Raw genomic sequence first — 20632 nt, 5'->3', positions numbered from 1 at the left:
TCCCTTTTCTGTGAACTTCTTTTCTTTGGAAGGCATCTTTTTTCACTTTGGGTGGTGGTTAAAAGGCAGCAATTTCCATCAAGTTGTTGATTTTTTCCTCTTGGCACAGGGCGTGGACTCTGGGTAGTGGTTAAAAGGCATCAATTTCCATCAAGTTGTTGAATTTTTGTGGTTGATTTTTTATGGTTGGCGCAGGGTATTTCCTCTATATTCTCATCGGGGAATCCATTAAAGTCAATAATGTTACTGCCCTCTATCACACGATATCCAGATGGATATTGGTATTAGCCCCTGTATCCGTGGGATATATATGTCATTTCAACTGTTACTCAGTAGATTGTACCAACCTTTGCAGTCCATAACATTTTTCTGACTCTGTTGGACTACTGTTATTAATATTTTTTAATCCCAGAGCTCTGTCTGTACTTTATTGTAATGATAACTTTACTCAGAGTACCCTCTTTAGATGACGGGCAAAGGGTGTTACCATAGCACTGTTTATCTGCATAAAAACCTTGCGTTTCAACACTGTCATTTTCCCTTGCCTTATTTCCTCGTCTTTTCCTTGTCTTATTTCGCCGTCTCTTTCTCTGGTTGTTTTCAGTGAGTCAGTCAATCAGTCATACACGCTTCTTCTATGGGTCAAGAAAATTGAAATGCCTGTATTGCGCGCACACCTACAACGCTGTCTGACACCATACCCACTTAATAATTTGTGCAATTCTAACTGCTGGAGTTTGATTTGGGAGGTCAAATATAATTTTTCCTGAAGTCAATCACAGTAGCAGCCACGGCTTGTATCCATCCATGAATCTTCCAAGCCGCGTTTGTTGACTAGGGATATGCCATGTCCCTTGCGGGCTGATTGCTTCTGGAAGGACTTTTCTCCCTACAAGAAGAAGTTCAATTTTGAGCTTTACATGGTCGGTGGCCTTAAATATTGGGGCAGTTTGTTGGGGGTGCCCTTAATTTCGGTCTTTATAGGGGGACTTTTGCGAGGATAAATCACTATCTTTTTTTGGCTCTGGGTTGTCACCGAAAACAAAAGCTCTCTTGTTCTATCCTGTGTGTTAGGACGAGAAGATTGTGAATTGGTTCAGGAGGAACTGAATCATAATTCAAGACATCATGGCGCAGGGTTTCCTCTGCAAGCTAGCCCTTGTTATGGTAGTTATGGGATTGAGTGCAGTCCTAAGCGTGTCATCCAATTCTGAGGGGGATGCACTTCATGCTTTCAGGAGGAGTTTATCAGATCCGCTCAATGTTTTGCAGAGTTGGGATCCTACTCTTGTCAATCCTTGCACTTGGTTCCACATCACTTGCAATCAGGACAACCGTGTTACCAGGATGTAAGCGCCCTTGTTATTTCAATTTGTTTTCTCTTCTTCCTCTCGGAGGATATTGACTCTGTCACACGTATTTCTTGGATCTTAAATGACTTTCTCCATGATCTAGGATCTGTGTTATCGGATTCTCTGAATAAACGAAACTATTTATTGTCTGTAGTTGCTGTAGTGTCTTGTTGGTATTATAAATATCATCATTTTTTCTTTTAATAGAGGCAGGGCGGATTTCTGTTGAAAAACTAAACAATTCTTTTCCAAGAAACATAAATTTTAATAAAAATAAGATGTTTTGATGGATTTGGGTGACATCTCGTTATTTTTGCCACCTGTGCAGAGACCTGGGTAATTCGAATCTCTCCGGTAGTCTTGTGCCTGAGCTTGGGAGGCTTGAACACTTGCAATACCTGTAAGTTTTCTGTTTCAAAATTCTATATTTATTTTCTCTATGTTTTCAGCTTTACTTTCTTGGCAGATCATGCTCTTGAAGGTCACAGCTTTTCATTAAACTACCTCAACTCATTTCTTTCAATCATGAAATTGTTCGGTGTAGAGTCGGAAGATTTCTTGAAAATATAGATGCTTATGGGCTATTAAAATGGTTATTGAGTCCTATATATGCCAATGATATTTTATTATTAATAGTTTGCCAAGTCTGCTAGATGACGCTTTTATGTGTAGCAATTACCAATAATTGTCATCTGTTCCAAATCCAAAGGAATTCTCGCCATTCGTGTGCATGGGATAGGCCTTGTTGTTACGGTTTACAAGTGAAATCAACAAACATCGCTGAACCCAGGCTTGGATCACACCAGTGAGAACTAAGCTTCTTTGTTTTCTCGGTTCACTTCTGTCTTCCTGGTTAAGATTTCCCTCATAAATATTCAAATTACATGTCTTGGCTGGATAAACAGACAGAACGCAGGGATGTGTATACAGCAAGATATTTCCCTTCTACCAACTTATCTTTGTGTCTCTGTTTAGTATTTCGATGAAGAAAATAAAATTCTTCCTCTTGTTGTACATGGGCTAAGCTTATAAAGGTAACCACAGACAGCTTTTGACCTGCCAGCATAAGAAATATCCAGTTTTCCATTTTCTGGAAACTTTTACCATGGCATAACGTTCTATGTTCTGTGTGCAAGTAATCTAAATTTGTGGAAATTGAACTGTTATGATTCAATAGGAACATGTTGCCTCTAACCACCAATTTCCTGTACCTATTCTAAGCAAAATCCTGCTTAAATCAGTAATCTGGAATAACTTTTTAATAATCACTCAAGGACGTGATTATGACAGTGCTTTCATGGAAGTAAAGGAAAGTATCCCTTCTCCTGTTTGTATGAAGATAGTAAAACAGTGGTGATTATAAACATAAAGAATAGGTAGGTTATGCCTTCATACTGTGATTAGCCTACACCCACGGAAAATGGACACAACAAATGGATTTTACTATTGATATTATATATTTTCTATTGTTTTATACATAGCTGAGACAAGCATGCAAACATTGACAACTTTTTCTTTAGACATAGCATTTCTGTGTGCTATGTTTTTTCTCTGCGAGGGGAAGGACATGTATTTGTTGAAAGGTATAGGCACAGATGGTTGTTGAGGGGTTGGTATTAAGTTTTGATCTTTTGAAGCAAAAAGGGATGTTGTGATCATAGTTATATAGTTGTTTGTTTGAATTGCATGTCATATCATTATTGAAATTCACCTTACTTTGTCATTGTTCGGCAGTGAGCTCTACAAAAATCATATTCAAGGAAGCATTCCAGAGGAATTTGGCAATCTAAAGAGCCTTATAAGCATGGACTTGTATAACAACAACATTACGGGTGAAATTCCTCGATCATTGGGGAATTTGAAGGCACTTGTATTTTTGTAAGTTTTCTTTCTGTTATGTCTAAATGGTCATAATGGAAACATCCAAACTGGGATTATAATTTAGATATATTGTCTCAGATAACAAACTGAGGTGCTCCAGTTCTCTTTCACTGTTCATATCATATGATTGCTTGCTGATGGTTGTATGATCATTACTGAATGAACAACCGCCTTAACAATAATTCACTGGCTGGACAAATTCCCAGGGAACTTACTAAAATTTCAAACCTTAAAGTCGCGTAAGTCGATTTCTTGTACATAATCTATGTTTTTTTTTTCTATTTACATGTAACAATTGAATATAAATTACTCCAAGTCTTAATGGTTTATTGTTATGATTTGATTTGCACTTGCAGGGATGTCTCCAATAATAATTTGTGTGGGACTATTCCAACAACTGGACCATTTGAACGCTTTCCAATGACAAAGTGAGGATCTTTCTCTTAGCATCTTTTCTACCATGATTTTGGAAGAGTTTTTTACAAGAATGTTTGCACTTTAATGTTTATGGTATCCATTTGTTCATGTCCCCAAGATTGATTCTCTCTGTGGATTTTCTGGCTCTATGCTTTGCTACCACTGTATACATTTGCTTTGCTGTTATTTAAGAATCCTGGATGCAAAATACAAAGTGACAGTGCAACATAGATTTTCATATTGAAACTGTATATTATACTATATTATAGAATTTGTACCATAAGGAGATGATTTTGCTGAACTCCAACTAATCTAATCCTCATTTCAAAGAAATTAATTTGTATTCCCATCAACCTATTTGTGGTGTTTGTGAATGTTAGTTGTACATGTTAAAGTACTATCATCTCAATTCAATCCTACAGCTACTTCCCTATTAGCAAAGCATTCAGCTAACTGAAATAATCACAGCGTTTGCACAAATCATCTAGTGGCAATTATCTATGACATATTTTGTTTGCTTCAAGGTAGGATGATGATCCATCTCCATTACCGTGGTTTACGGGAGGAAACATCCTCTTTCTGTGGGAATTTTCCTGCAGAACATGGGATGTTTTTCCCTATCCCAAGGATGGTTGAGGAATGTCCTTGGCATCTGGCAACTGTCCCAAGGGGATGCTGAGATGTCCTCAAGGCAGTTGGGGGACTGCTCTTCCTGATCAACTCTTCTAATGAAGGATTGGTCCATCAACTCATGCACTTCTGGGTGCCTCGGAACCATAACCCACAATCCTCCCTTTAGAAAATATAACATGCCTTCAAATTTTTAAAAGAAAACATTAAAAAGTCGGCCAACCTAAACTAAACAGTGAGCACTAACCCAAAGCCTAATGCAAGAGCTAACTCGAGTATCAATTAACTTGTGGCCTTTAGGTTTTTCCTTTGTTTATATAGATCATTCCATGTTATTCCAACTTCCAAATTTGCGGATCTGAAAGTGTAATAAGTGTGCAGACTTCAGATTGACTTTCTACATTGCTTGAATCTAAAATTGGTCACTAATTGAAGGGGAAGCCTAATTCTGGCAATAAGAACCAATGAACATACAGGTGGAAATACGAAGTCAGTGATACAGAACATAGATGTTTCCAATCCAAAGTGATCCCACTATAAGGACGATTGTTGCTTGGGTTTCCCCGCTTCTCGTTGTATTTCAAGTAAATCATAGGCCAACAGTAGAAATAACATAAGGGCTAGATATCTGGGGACCATATACATTCCATTCTGGATTAAGAAATGTGGCCCCTACAATGTTGTGAGGGGTTTTGATTAAACATGGAGAACATGTGTCAAGTATGCACAGTGGCAAGTTCTGAATGAAAAAAATGCTCTGCTTTTTATCGTGAAGTATTTCCATGTCCAGCCTTAGTTATTTGGTCAAATAACCATAATGCACTTGAAATGAACAATTGACTGTTATGTGTCACCTTAACTCAGGCTTTCACAGTTTTGAAAGGTAAATACATTTTGCATTTTGACATACCTTTTAAGACCTCTCAATTATTGTTCAAAATTTCATGCTGCTTGTCGTTCCCTTAATGAAGATTGTTAAATAAGGACCATGCATTGTAAGTTGTAACTACACTATGCCAACGAATAATACTTGTTTTGAATCTGCCCTCTAGCTTCATGTATTTATGATCCAAACCTATTAGCATCACAATGAAACTAGTTACTGTCAATAATGGCTTGACCACCATCTTGCTGTGCGTTGTTTGCTTCTTGCTTTTCATCATATACAAATCATAATTAACTTGAAGGCAGCTTTAATACCACCAAATACACGGGAAAATTATGTTTTCTTTCTCTCTTGCCTTAATCCCTTACTCTTCCACGTGCCTCACATTTCTTGGGCTGGTAATGGATATGCAAAGAAATGGGTCTATGATTTAGTGGGCTTCTTAGGTGGCTATGTTTTTACAGATATTAATGAATTTCATGCATTACCTCATATGGCATGCAGATTATTTGATAAGTAGACTACATGCTGATTCTTGCCATGCAACTTAATTGATGCCTGAAAATCTAGCATATAACTTCTTGAAAGTACTCTTGTAGGTTTATATTTATCTCTTCAATGGGATGAATTTTAGGATTAAACAAGCAAACTAAGTAGGATGGTCAGAAAAGCAACTTTGCAATCATCTCACTGTGCCATGGATGTGCTTTATGGATTATGCCATCCTTACTTCTTTAAACAGTCTAAAGACAACATAATGGAAAGATATCTCTTTTTTCAGTGGTAAGAGTACAAGCTACCGAGAGGTCACTTTTCCTCTCTTAATCTCTTTTCAACTGCCATTACACATGGTCAGTGCTATATATATCATGTATATGATATTATATACATTATTATATAATATTATATTAGATTATGACACATATTACCAAGCAAAATCCTATTTGATTTCTTTAGCAAGTAGCATCATGTTCCTTCCGTAGCGGAAAAGTGCCTTGCATCTATTTTTGTTGCATTTTATGTCATCATACGGGACATTTCCATGAGTAGATGAGAGCTGCAGGAATTAACAAATAACTTTATTTTGCAATACAATTTTGTCTTGTTACAATTCCTTGTTGCTGAACATCTGTAGATTTATCTGAACAGTGAAAAGAGATTGAGAGTCAACAACATATTTACTCTTACTAATCATGTTTGTGTGGCTCTCTACAAGTAAAGCTTTCCATTTGTTCTTTAAAGGATGATCTAATAATAGAAATTTTTTTGTCCAGTTTTGAAAACAACCCACGCCTCAGGGGTCCTGAATTGCAAGGGGGAGCAGCATATGATTCAGGATGCTGATGGAAGCAAGCAGGATGCAGGGAAAGTTTTGTGGAGATGTCATTTTGTAAACAAGGATAAATTTCAGTCTCTCATATATATTTTCCATGTTTGATTGAAAAGAAAGTTCTATGGTTAATGTTCTTTTATATGCAACTACAGGTAGAAAATTCCCACCAACTTCCAGACCTTCTCTATTGGTCTATGCAATATTGTAATTTAACTAGATATGAGCTTTACTAAGATATCAAAGAAAATATTTCCAGATACTATGTCTGAGCACTACCAGTTCTCTGCCATATATTGATGTATAAGACATGAATGCTAATGGATAATTAAAATCCTACTACATTAAATGCATGAGAACTTGTGCTCCTATTGTTATGTGTTCAGTTGCTATTACGATCTCTCTCTCTCTCTGAAGAACATCATTTAACTCTTCATTTTTTCTTGTCCTTGATGACATCAAGCATGGAATGTGTCTTTTCTTTAGTTCTAATTACAATTCTGAGACTGGCCCTGAAGTTGTTGTCTCCAATTATATGATAAATCAGCTAATGGAAGTGATGGGGCAGCAAGGTAAATAAATTGCTCAATTCAAAAGCATCTTGTAGTTGTGAAGGAAGCAACATCTTCTCTTCGATTTTAAATTTAAATGTTACATTAATGTAGACATGCATTTGTTTGCAGTTGCACTTCCAAAAGGGGATGATCACATTAAAGTCGATTTTACAATTTGTTGTATTATTTAGTGTCAGTTTGTTCCATGAAGTCAGAGACTGTTTTCCTGAATTGTATGAACTGTGGAATGAGATCACGGTCTCATATAACTATAAGGTAACAATAGACGCAACCACAAATATCCGTAATAGGGGATTTTTCATCCTTTTCATTGTTTCAATATGCATGTCATCTTGATCTGTAGCTTGTGCAAATGATGGGGCAGGATTTAATAAAGAATAGATTGTCAGTTCTAGAATCTAGGGCATGGTAACCTATTTAAGATCTAGTTTTTTGTCTAAGACAATCTCACTAGAAAACAAAAATAGTTGTTGATCAGATGGATATTACTTGTTCAATTATAGTGAGATGGTATCAATTTTTTATGCTTTCATTACATGTCTTGCATCTCGACTCTTCAAGTCTTAACAGCACTGCAATAAAGCATTATATCGAGGAGTATGCATCTTTATTTGTTCAATTTACTGGGAATTATGTTGGATACCAATATCCCCTTGTTTAAGAATTATTTGTGAACTTTGAAGTTATGATTGTTGTCTCTTGCAATTTGAATAGAGTGAGATCCATTTTGTGAGGTCGCTAATGTGTTTTTGGAAATTTTATTATTTACTGCTTTAACATAAACTTCAATTGTCTGCTGCATTTTAGAATGAATCATTTCATGCAAAATAAAGATAAAAATATGATATAACAAGTGAGACTTCATGTCTTTCCATTCTGTCTGAACAATTTTCAGGTAGTAGTTCCTCTTTGTTTATGTAAGATTCATAAAGTGGATTGATTTATGTGGCAACCCTGTGAACTACAAGAAATTCAGGCTTGTATTTTACAATTGAAGACACTGAGAGCCATTGCAAGAAATTCCTCATATAGAGAGTGCTTGAGATACAGTAATTTATTTTATTTAAGCTCAAGAAATATTGATTCTGGTTGCAAGCTATGTTGAGCATCCATTCCCTCGTCTAGTTTGGTATTTGGCCATATGTCACTTGCATTTTCTGTGGAATTATGTGTAGCTACTAGCTAGCAGTTGATGTCATAAGTAGAAAATAGCTTGTTCCTCAAGTAACTTGCAAGGCCTTATGGCATCAAGCTTTCAAAGTTTGCCAAGACATGGCCCAAAAGCCAACTATAATGGAAGTCGTGAAGAGTTTTGGCAAGAGTTTTGGCAGATTTGGAACGCGAAATGTACTGATACCTTCTGGAAAAGACATCCTAGAAGATGATGCCAAAGCAATTCTTCAATTGTTGCAAATGGGTTTTTGAACATCTTTCCTTGTCAATATCATTTTAAACTCTGATGTATTTTATGTGAGACCTGATGAGTATGTTACCACTGAGTAATGCTCTGATAGGGGTGCACTCTATGTAATGTTCAAAATTTTAGGCGCATCATTGTATATTTTTCCTTGAGCTTTAATAGTGGGCGGGTGCCTGGAAAAAAAAAAATGTGTTCGGTATATATGTGTCGTTAACACTATCAATGTTAGTCCTGTGGGATATCATTCACTCGTTATCGCTAGCTAGCAGTTTGATTTGAGCTTTTTCCTTTCTTAGAGTTATTTCAATAACAATGTTCTGAGTGACCATTTTGAGATATTACAGCCTACTTGACATCATTGTATACAACCAATAAATTTTTACGAAACAATTCTATTTTCTGAAGTCAAAATTTAGTTGTAACTTGATCACCATAAGGTGCAGTTAATGTGGTTCAAACAGGACTATGGCGATGAGCAGAAACAAATAAATCCTAGATGTCAAGTTCCCACGGTCGCTGGCTTGCTCTTGACTATTGTTGCCTGGTAATATGGGATTAGAATAGGACTTGGAACCAATGGTGTGGAATGTGAACAATATGCCATCTGGCAAGATGCAAATAACATATTAAGAAATGTACATTTACATGTGTGCACACCCAAGAATGGATAAACACTGCAATATAGGAAATAATAGAATGAACCTGCACAATTCAACTATAATTGCTTAGCCAATGGCAGCCACAATTCACCAACATAGCTTCTTCAATGGATTAAAAAGATGTTGTGCAATGAGGATTTGCTCTATTAACCAGCGATTAAAGTCCCAATCCTTTTGTGTTAGACTGCTATGGTTTTATGCATTTATAAATTATGCTCAAAACTTTGCTTAAGCATTTTGTCTTTCTTGTATGAATGTTAGACTCCTATCACGCTTGTGTGTTGGTACGTAACAAATTATAAAAATGACTAAATAAATGGCATACACAGGAAAGAAATACAATTACATAGAATAGATCAAATTTATCCTATTGAAGCTCATGTTGTGGAAAAGAACTCAGAAAAATCATTGCTTTCTTAACTTCCAGGTACAGAGAATAAACAGAGTTGTGGCTCTCAGAGCATGGGAAAATAAAACGCCTACTCTATTGAAGGTACTGCACTTCTTTGTGCCTCAATGGTGTACGCAAACCTTGAACTCAGTCAGGGGATGGAAGATTTGCAACGTTTCTAAGTTTGGAAGTGTTGCCCTCCCCATGCTATGCACATTCTTGGAAGCAATACAACCCCTCTTATGGAAGTGGTCCTCCTAAATTCCATATATCTGCAACTTGTCCTCTTTAATGAAAAGTGTTGCCCTTCTCTCCTCTACTGTCCATTCTGCACTCAATCCTCTTGTGATTTCTCAAAGATTCAAAATTCCAAGAAAATCAAGCCCATTGTGTTTTTATGTTTTCGAAAAACAGAACTGATGACTCATCTGTTGATTCTTTGTGGATGCATGCGCTAGGTATCAGTGGTATACAATGAAACAATCGAGACCATGGCGATAATAAGGTATTTTGGATTTTGCCATTTGTGAGGGAAGGGAAAATAGATATTTTCAGGATGAAATGAGTGGACATGCAAATTTTTACTATCCAAATTTCATCCAATGTTGAATTTATTTAGCCAATGATATGGAAAAATTCCAGTGGTGCAGGCACGACATGTGGAATTATTTTTTTTTTACTTTATTTGGCCAAAGATATGGCCAAAATGTTGTTCCACTGGTGCAGGCATGTGAAATGTGGAATTAGTTCTTTTTCTTTGATATTGTTTTTAATGCCCACATTCCATTGAAGTGTATTAAGCCCACTACAATGATGTTTATGACCCTTAGTTGATCAACCCCAAATTTTTGTCTTTACGTAAAGCAAACAAATAATTTTTGTTTTTTTTTAAAGATATAACAACTATTTTTTATTATTATTATCACGAATATCTAAATTGTTGTGGTTGGAAAAAGTTGATAGGCAATGCCAGTGGGCGATTGAAACATTTTATCTTCATGTAAGATAATCACACAACTATCTGCTGGAAACAGAGACTACATGACTTTCCGAATTCACTTTCAATTAACTTTGATATGTGTCCGTATCTACTTTCAATTAACTTTGATATTTGTCCATAGATTGGGTAAATTTTAACCTGGTTTATTAAATGAAATATTTAAATCTTAAATAGTAATAAATTATTTATTACTTATCACATTTATAATTTGAGTTTTTCATTCAAAAGTGACAACAAAGATATTTTGAGCATTTTCAATCTTAATCCCATACTTTAACTTTTCATTAAAAAACCCTACTTTTTAACATCTTAATCCGGAAATAAGGAAGGATTTCTTAGAGAAATAATTATTTTAGCTAGAAACTGGATATTTGATTATAGGGAGGTATTGCATACATCTATCTAACAATCTTTTTGGGTAAAAGTATTACTGGGGTTGTATCCTTCTAATGTAAAGGACTAAGGTTAACTGCTACCAGGTAGTACATAACTTTATTTGATGTACCTTCATTGATAACCAAAGATACAAGTTTTATTGTGGATATTATGTAGACTAAAACTATCTTTTGGTTTTGGAGTAAAATCTAAAATTACTTTTGATTATCTCAAATCTCAATTGTAAGGAAACATGTTAATGACCAAGGATCTTTATCTCTTCTCATGTAAGGGACGAAGGCTAGCTACTACTAGGTAGTACATAACCTTATTTGATGTACCCTCATTGATAACCAGAAAGGATAGGAGCTTTATTGTGGATACTATCTAGACTAAAACTATTTTTTGGTTTTGGAAAAAGATCTAAAATTGCTTTTTGAGTATCTCAAATCTCAATTGTAAGGAAACATGTTAATGACCATAAAGAGTGAAACTCTACTTTCTTGTGAGTTTCTCTAAGTTATTTTAAGTGGCATGATTTTCCTTGAATAATGGTGATGAGTCAATCCACATTTGTGAATTGTAACCATTGATAATTGTTGTTGATTGACAACAACTAGTTATAACAAATTTGATCACATTTTAAAATACCAAACAATATTATTAATATTAAATAATCAAATAACTATTAATTATTTAAGAAACTAATATGTATATGTACATATACATATTAAATTTTAATTAATTATTAAATAAATTAGTAAATAAACATGAATATGTATTTTAATTTTAATTAATAAATTAATTAAAATTAAAATAATTAAAAGAAACAATTGATTTAAAAACAAATATAATTAATTAATTAAAGCAAATATAATTAAAATAGATAGAATTAAAACATGAAATAATTAATACTAATAAAATTAACAATAATACAATTAAATAGAACAATTAAAAATAATTTAAAGATCTGTCGGCTAAGCATTTCTTGCATCTCTATATATATTTGACAAATAAGACTAGTCTTTCAATCAATTCTTTCACATCCTAAAGATGAACCACCACCATCGCTGGTTCAAAACGTCGATTTAAAAAGAAATTGAATAATAGATCTGGAAAAAAATCTACACAAACTATTAATTAATTAATGTTAATAAAATTAATATAAAATAAAAAAAATCCTTTTAAATAATCTTTCAACTTATGAACATTTAATAATCTATTAATATTGAATATTGAATAATGAAATAAATTGAAATAAGAACCATTGATTAATTAATATTAATAAACTTAATGTAAAATTAATCCAGAAAAATTCCTTTCCCACGTTCAATTTTGCTTTGAAACTTATTAACTTCTCAATAACCTTTCAACTTACGAACGTTTTATGTACTTTTAAATAATCGTTCAACTTATGCACATTTTACCCTATCCCAAGTTTCGGTCAATTTTGCTCAAAATGTGACCAGGATTTCTTGGAATGTCATGCATATTTAGTTATATGCAGAGCCAGGTTGGAAAGATAAAATCATTCCTTTACTTTTTCACTGTCGGCCCTGTATAACGCTGCACCTTAGTACTTGCCAATGCTAAGATCCTAACTCAAAATTTTAAGTAACTTCCGACAAGTCGATCTTCACTGCAAAACAATATGAAAGGGGAATAGTTCGAACTTCAGGAAGGATGTTACCAGACGATATAGGTTTGATGATGACACCTGTCGACAAAGAAACTGACCTGTTTAATGTAGGGTTTTGCATTTCCTGTTCTTGATCTTTTTCTAATTTGTCTTCGGTAACTATTGCCTGCCGATTTCCAATGGCTGCAACAAAAGACATTTAGAAGATTAGTTGATTGTAAAATTGGAGAATGGTAAAGCACATTAAAGGTTCAAAATTCAGAGTATACATATATAGTTAAGGTACTGCAATGGCAGTGTGAAGTTGATATTAAATATAACTGACGAACCCCGTGAGCGCTGCAGTTTCAATCCATTACCAGTAGTTACCGGTAAAAAGTCCATGTGATTGCAACAATTTCATTCCAATATGGTAGTTTCGCTGCATCAGAAAGTTAAAACAAATTAAATGAGCTTTTTTTAAATTTGGAAAGTGATTTGCTTTTGCTAGTTCTGGCCATTAGATGAACGAGTTAGGTCTGTGGAAAACCCGAGTTCTGTCTTTGGAAAACCCTTCTGTAATAGCATCTGTTGAACATATGTATTTGCTGAGAACTTGAAATTCACATGACCACTGCATTCGTACACCATATTCTAATTGAACTTTCTCGAAGTCGTCCACGTGTTAGTGCCCGGAATCCATGAAAATTGACGACCCAGGCGGGAGTGCGCGAATGCTACTCAATACAGAATGAAGAAACCGATAATTGGCATTTGATATGGAAAAATGAATATAGGCAATTGAAGAGTTTAGAAGAAGATTAATCTCATTTATAAGAATATAATTTATAAGTAATTTATTCATATGGTTAAAAAAACGCAGTTTAAATTTCATTAGTATAATTTTCTTTTGGTTAGGTATATTTTCACAAATTTTATTAGTATAATTTTCTTTTGGTTATGTATATTTTCACCATACAAATTGTATTGAAATATGAATTAAAGAAAAAAAAATTAAAAAAATTGTGTTTCTATATATAAAATAAATTTAGAATATATATATATATATATAAAATAAATTTAGAATATATATATAAAAGATAAATTGAAAGATGAATTTTTAAATAAAAATTGTGTTTCTAAATAGAATATATATAAAAATAAATTTAGAAAAAAAATTTGACATAATTAAACAAAAATATATTTACATCTCAATTTTTATTGAATTAAAAGTTATATAAAATCTTCTTGAGACAAATATTCAAAGATAGCTCAGGGATTTGATGAGGAAGGTTTTGAGTGTGTTGTATAAATTGTGCTTTAAAAAACATATATTCTATTTACAAATATCACTTTCTATTTTTCTTATTTTTTATGGTTGATTTGTGATTTTTTTAAAGGGGGATAAAGGATAAAACATATATTCTATTTATAAATATCACTTTCTATTTTTTTTAATGGTTGATTTGTGATTTTTTTAAGAGAGATAAGGATGTTTGCATGTTGAATTTTCAAAAATAAAAGATTATTTTCTTTAATTGAGGTAATTTTCAGATTTTTGCTTATTTGCCACTTAAAAACTTTTTCAGAGATAAAAACTTTTCAAACATTGATAAATAAAAGATTAATTTTCTTTGATTGAGGTTTTGACCAATTTTGCTTCTTTCTCCTTTACCTTTTATTTCTAAAAACTCATTTCTCAAAACATTAATCTTTTATAGTAAAATCTCCTCTCCAATTTACTTGGGGCATAATATTATCAAGTGATTCATTTAGCTTAACAAATTTTGCATTAGAAAGTAATACATTTATAACTAGAATTTATATCCACTTGTCATAATTCATCAAAATTCAAGAACTTATATCCACTTGTCATAATTTACCAAAATTCAAGAGTGGTAATCCTTCAATCCCATCCACCTTTATTCAAATTATGACATATATAAGAAGCCCACTTTCTTTTCTAATTTCAAGTAGGAAAATAATGAATTTACTTGATGTGTTACCATTGCTTCCAAACCATGTGTGAGAGATTAGGGAGCCTCATCTATATAAGGATGCTAGAATAAATTATTTTCAAGTTTAAAATTTGGAAACTAAGGTTTTAAAGACCCTCTTATATGAGAGCCATTTTATAAGAGACTACTTTGATTTTCTAACTTTTTGAAGTAGATGAAGAAACAAATAGGAAAAAGACTAACAATGAAAGCTTGTATCCAATTTTATTGTTTCTAAAACACTATATCGTTTACAATGAACAATAAGTTATTAAATTTACATATTAACACATTTTCCATGTCAACTTTTAAAGATTCCAATGCATTTCTTGAACTCATAATTAATTATAGACCTCTTACAGTTTGTCTACCCAAAAATTACTAGATTTTGGCTTTTGTTTCGTATGGAAAGAATTTCATTTTGGAAGACTGCATCCCTATAATGGATTTCTCTAACTTGGGTGATTTTTTTTTTGTCATACTCAACCTTGATGGAATTGGAACTCATAATTAATTATAGACCTCTTACATTTTTCTACCCAAAAGTTACTAGATTTTGGCTTTCCTTGAGTATGGAAAGAACATCCCTATAATGGATTTCTTTAACTTGGGTTTTCCATTCATCCATTTTTTATTCTAGTGATTTTTTTGTCATACTTAACATTGATGGAACTGAAAAACTGATGAGGTAAAATGATACCTTATTCAAATCTTTCTCAATTATGAGTGTATCTACACAACCTTCATGAGACCAAAAAAGGTCACCAATCACATCAAAACATCAGTAAGCCAATCTTCATATGAAACATTTTTTTTTGGCTAAAATTACTACTAATATTACCTATTCTATGAAAACAATCATAAAAACCATATAAATTAAATGAATGGTAAATATCAATAGGAACCAAGCCACTTTCCTCATGATACATTTCATATTGCCAACATTTAAAAAATCATAAAAGTTAACTAATTATAAAATGAATTAATATATGAGTTAAACATATACATTTAAAAAAACATGTAGCAAAAAAAACATAACAAAACAACTTTAAATAATAGTAGCTCAATGACACCTGGGCACATGACATTTTCTTTTAATCAAATAGAAAAACAAAAAGGCATAACTACCTTTGAAGTAAATCTCAACCCTCTATCTTGACTAATACTAAAAATATTCCATGGAGGTTAAATCCTTACCATGCACCTAATAATTAAATTAAAATTTTGGAAGCCTTATTCCAAAATAAAAAACACATATTGACATAATAATTAACTAATCAAGGGATAAAACATTTAATGAATTAAATCAAACAAAAAATAAATGTAACTAATGTGCAAGCTAGTGGTCTCAAGGATTAACTAATTGAAGTATAAGTGAAAACAATCTTCAACTAAGCAAAAAAATTACTTTAGAAAAAGAAGTAGAAAGCCATTAGGGATGAAAAAACCAATTGATCTATTCATATGCAACCTACCCTAGCACATTCAAAATCTTGTGTAATCATAAATCCAAGGTAGCCATTGAAGGATATCAATGCCTATAAGAATATCTGGGTGCCATTTAGATATGTCAGGTTGGTATATTGAAGCATCACAAATTTCAATCATGGTAAGGAGAACAAGATGTTCACCATTTTGCATAGGACTTCTAGAAAATGACGATTCAATCCAACATCTAATGATGTTGTAAGAACTATGATTATAATATCTGAAAGAAGTAATAAAATTTGGAAGCAAATATCTTACCTTATTAGTTTGTGATCTAGATTGGATCATTATAAACTTTTAGAGTGGAAAAGTGGAGGAATCAACTCATGAAACCTTTTTTACTAGCGAGACCTAGTTTGGAAAATTGGGTTCTGAAACATTTCAAAAGTAGTTTGAAGCATCAACGATGTTTTTTTTGGGTAAAAATTTTCCTCATAAGTGCCATACTTTTTTTTTACTATTATACACATAGAGACCTTTCCATGACGCAAAAATTGCCTCAATTAGAGTTTGTATGAAAAAGTAATGCCACTAGGAATTTAACCTTCCTGTTTTGACCACCATGATTTGAGAGGATGCCACGTTAGCCCCCATTATTCAGGGAAAAAGGGTTAGCCACATGATCATGATGAACAATACTCTAGAAGAGTCGATATTATAACTCTCGCTAAGAGTTCAACGAGTCAAACCTAACCACTAGTAGGCTATCAAGTTGTGTTATAATCATGCCACTATGAGGAAAAGGGGTTGCATTCTATTGGAGTGCAGTTTGTTCCATAGATGAGAATAATCGTCAAGAGTGGAAAAGAAGAGAGAAAATAGAGAGGATTTGTGTACCATAGTAGCCCATGGGCCACAAGCCTCATTTCTTTGTACTTGCATTCATTTTCCATTCAAAGAAAGAGAGCATAGTAGACTCACCTTCGAGTTAGGTTTTCTCTCGAAAGGGTTTCCCAAGTTATATCTTGTGTTAATTTGTGGTTTGTGAGTTTTATTTCGCTATTCTCTATTTTCTGCATAATTATAATTTGCATGTATACATAATAAACAATAATTAATAGATATAGAAATCAAAGGAGAAATAAACCCTCATAGTGTAGTGTTAGATTCATAATTATAATGAGAGGGGGGAGTGAATCAATATAATGACAATTTTTACTTATTTAAATCCAATCAAACATCATAAAACACTAATTTCATAAACTGAACAAATAACACAAGGTATACATGGAAACCCTTATGGGAGAAAACCACAAAAATTCTTTATATGAAAGATCTTGTAGGTACCAACCTACTATTACATCAATTTGTAGGCACCATCCTATAGGAGACACAAATCCTCTTTGTTGCTTTGTAGGAACCAACCAAAAAGAAACGCCAATCCCCTCTGCTGCTCTATAGGCACCAAGCAACAAGAGACACCAATCCTTTCAGTTGCTTTGTAGGCACTAACCTATAGGAGACACCAATCCCCTCTGTTGTTTTGTAGGTGCCAACCTACAAGATACACCAATCCCCTTTGCTATTTTGTAGGCACTAACCTACAAGAGACAGTAATCCTCTTTGCTTCTTTATAAGCACCAATCTACATGAGACACCAATTCCCAATGTTGTAATATTTGTAAGCACCACCCTATAGGAGACACCAATCCCCACTGCTGCAAATATTCCTAGGCACCAACCTACTTCACTGAATGTGTTTGCTTCTTTACAATGTTTGTTAGTTGCATCTGCTTTCACCAAGTATGTTTGTTGATTCTTCCTTTACCAAGTCTATTAGTTTCTTTTTCCTTCACGAGGTCTACCTATTGCTTCTTCCTTCATCAAGTCTACTTATCTCAAAACTTATTACTTTTGGCTTGTTCCCAAGGACAAATTTGCACAACATGCCACATATCCAATTTTGTAAATCTGGTTCTTAAATTTGATCGCATCCAAATTTTACAGTCTGAAACATCTTTGAAAGAAATTTATAACAAAAATTCCAAGTTGACGTATTTGAAACATGTTTCAAATGCATTCAGGAAAACTAACTTCCTCATATCATATCACCAAAAATATAGCAAAACAAGGTCTAGAATGTATAACACAGGTAACATGAAATGTATTTTCTATTTCCTCCAAAGTTTACATTTTGAAACATCATAGTATGAAAATTATAGCAAAAATACCAAGCTGATCCACTTGAAGTAAATTTTATGAACATTCAAGAAGCCTAACTTCCTAAAACCATATCTCCAAAATGATAGCAAATAGAGGTATGAAATTTTAACCCCATCTATATAAATAGATTTTCTCTAGTTCCTCCAAGTTTCGCATTCTGAAACATTACAAAAGAAAAAACAATGTAAACTTTGAAACGGGAACTAATATTGTTCCCCGTTTCGTAGAGATAGCAAAAAGGTGACCCGATTTTGAAAAGGGGCGATGCAGAACACACATTTTTTTTAAAGCATAGTTTTTGGCAGTTTAAATTTTTTATGTACAATACGTTTTAGAATGTTAGTGATTTACATGCTGATTTAAAAAAGTGGTGATTCTGCATCAGGCCCTTTTTTTAAAAAACCTATTTTTTGACTTTATATTTTCTAATGTATGAAATGTAAATAATTCTTTTCTAAATTTAACAATTTTTTACACTTTAAATTTTTTAATGTATTAAGTGCGGATATTTTTTTAAATGTTACATTTTTTTACACTTTAAAATTTTTTATGTCAATTTTTTTTTGACATAAAAAAAGCAAATATAAAAATATATATATAAAAGACAAAAAAACATAAAAATTGTAAAAAAAAAAAATTATCTTGTAAACCATAAAAAAAAATTGGAAAAAAAAACATTTTTTTTATAAAAACTATAAAATTAAGTAACTAAAAATAGAAAAATTTAAAAAAGCATTAAAAAAACTACAAAAAAATTAAAAAATTAAAAACAAACTAGATTAAAAAAAATAGAAAATTAAAAAAAAACCAAAAAAATCTAAAAAACTATTAAAATCAAGATTAAAAACATAAATCCCCCGATCGGGGTGGCTGCCCGAGGAAGTCGGTAAGATATCGCTGCCAGGAAAACACAAGGACGGGTACATCCTATCGTAGCCCACACGATCATGACGATGGGTGCGGTGGCTTCTCGCATGACGATGTACAAAGTGGAAGGGAGAAGTGGCATCCAGGGCCAGGGTAGTGATGGAGGTGGGAAGGACATGACAGGAGGATGGATGGGACAGAGAAGGAAGAAGGGGGAGTATGAAGGAATGAAGGGTGATGGGGATAGTATTGCCGCGAAGGAGAAACAGAGGACTGACGAGGAACCTCAGCTCAAAAACCTGCAACGAAACCTTTGAAGCGGCACCAGGTATGTTATCTGGCCATATTCGTTAATTGAAATGATCCCCGGGTGTTTATATGGAAGGGGAATGAGAAGTCCGACTAGAGAGGAGGGTAGGGATAAAGGAGGGAGAGAACTGGACATGCAGGGAGGGAAGGGGACTGAGGTCGAACCTGTAATTGGTAACGCGAGGGACCACCAGGGATAGGAATATGAGGAAGCACATGCCATTAAGTTAGCCAGACAAACTTACAATGAGGAAGGAGATAAGGGAGATAAGCAAGTGAGAGGCGGGGCAATTGCGAGTGGCAGAGAAGAGCGAAAGGCGCACTGGCTAGAGGGGAGAGAGAAGGGAAAGAAATTGAGTGTAGTAATTATATGGTTCGAGGGGCGGGAGGTTAAGGATGTAAGTGTCATGTGAATTGAGCACCAAGACTCTAACCCAGGGAGCAGAGCAGAGAGAGGCAAATACCAAAAAGGCAGAGAGGCTATTGCATGGTAGGGGAGTGGCGCTGTTATTTTTGGTAGAGAGGCTATTGCATGGCAGGGGAGTGGCATTGTTACTTCAGGCAGAGAAGAGGCAGCAAAGCAGTGGGCAGAGGGGCATCGGGGCAGAGACGGGGGTGGTAGGAAATGCAAGGAGAGGGGAAGCGACAGAACGGTGGAAAGGCTGGAAAATATAATATGTAAGCTAACCGGAATGTTTTGTGAATAGGTGCGCACAACAGGAGACATGGCTAGACCAGCCCGTGGACGAGGATGAGGCAGAAGGGGAAGGGAGGAGCCTTGGGCAGCTGACCCAGGCACCTCGGAACCCAGACGTGGAAGAAAGCCAGTAGAAAGGCTTATCAATGAAGCGGCGAAAGCATATAGGGTAGGGACGGATGCAGGCATCTGGAAGATCTTAGAAGATTGGGAGGAACAGATAAAAGAGGAGGCAGACTCAGAAGAGGAAATGGAGGCCTAGCAAGAGGTAATCCTGGACCCAGGAAATACGAGGGGAAGACTAACTCAATTTAAGCAGACTTTATACTTATATTGGCTCATGAAGAGCCTGATGGGGAAGGCCATGGAGAAGCTATCAATGGGGATGGAAATGACCCTCCAGGACATGCCAAACTACAAGAAGGACCTACAGACCATACAGTTTCAGTTGTGCAAGTAGGACATCTGCCTAGATCGTATTCAAATGCATATCCCTTGTATTATCAAGTTGGCAGATGCACTAGGAGATTCAGCTGAAGACCCATTCCCGGTTGACTCAGCTTCAGAGGATCAAAAG

At 34.2% G+C, this 20632-nt stretch overlaps 1 protein-coding gene across 1 annotated transcript; it reads left to right on the top strand.

Annotated features, from left to right (window-relative positions):
• Nucleotides 1-587: 587 nt before the first annotated feature.
• On the top strand, nt 588-6849 carry LOC149238268 (leucine-rich repeat protein 2-like). The gene is made up of 6 exons (XM_089372974.1): nt 588-1349; nt 1681-1752; nt 3087-3231; nt 3402-3472; nt 3590-3661; nt 6441-6849. Exons 1-6 carry the CDS (start codon nt 1129-1131, stop codon nt 6508-6510), a joined length of 651 nt encoding a protein of 216 aa, XP_089229100.1. The 5' UTR covers nt 588-1128; the 3' UTR covers nt 6511-6849.
• The last annotated feature ends 13783 nt before the right edge of the window (nt 6850-20632 follow it).

The sequence above is a fragment of the Pinus tabuliformis genome, chromosome 8 (genome assembly GCF_031772625.1).
Source record: "Pinus tabuliformis cultivar Carrire ecotype Pingquan chromosome 8, CPIR1, whole genome shotgun sequence".
Lineage (NCBI taxonomy): Eukaryota > Viridiplantae > Streptophyta > Pinopsida > Pinales > Pinaceae > Pinus > Pinus tabuliformis.
The sequence above is the reverse complement of the archived record's forward strand: the minus strand, read 5'-3'. Positions and strand labels throughout refer to the sequence as shown.

Excerpts from the sequence above, each read along its gene's own strand:
- LOC149238268 (XM_089372974.1), top strand. The coding sequence starts at position 1,129 with ATGGCGCAGGGTTTCCTCTGCAAGCTAGCCCTTGTTATGGTAGTTATG. Across the intron at positions 1,350-1,680 it reads GACAACCGTGTTACCAGGAT|AGACCTGGGTAATTCGAATC; the intron begins GTAAGCGCCCTT and ends CCACCTGTGCAG. Across the intron at positions 3,473-3,589 it reads ATTTCAAACCTTAAAGTCGC|GGATGTCTCCAATAATAATT; the intron begins GTAAGTCGATTT and ends TTGCACTTGCAG.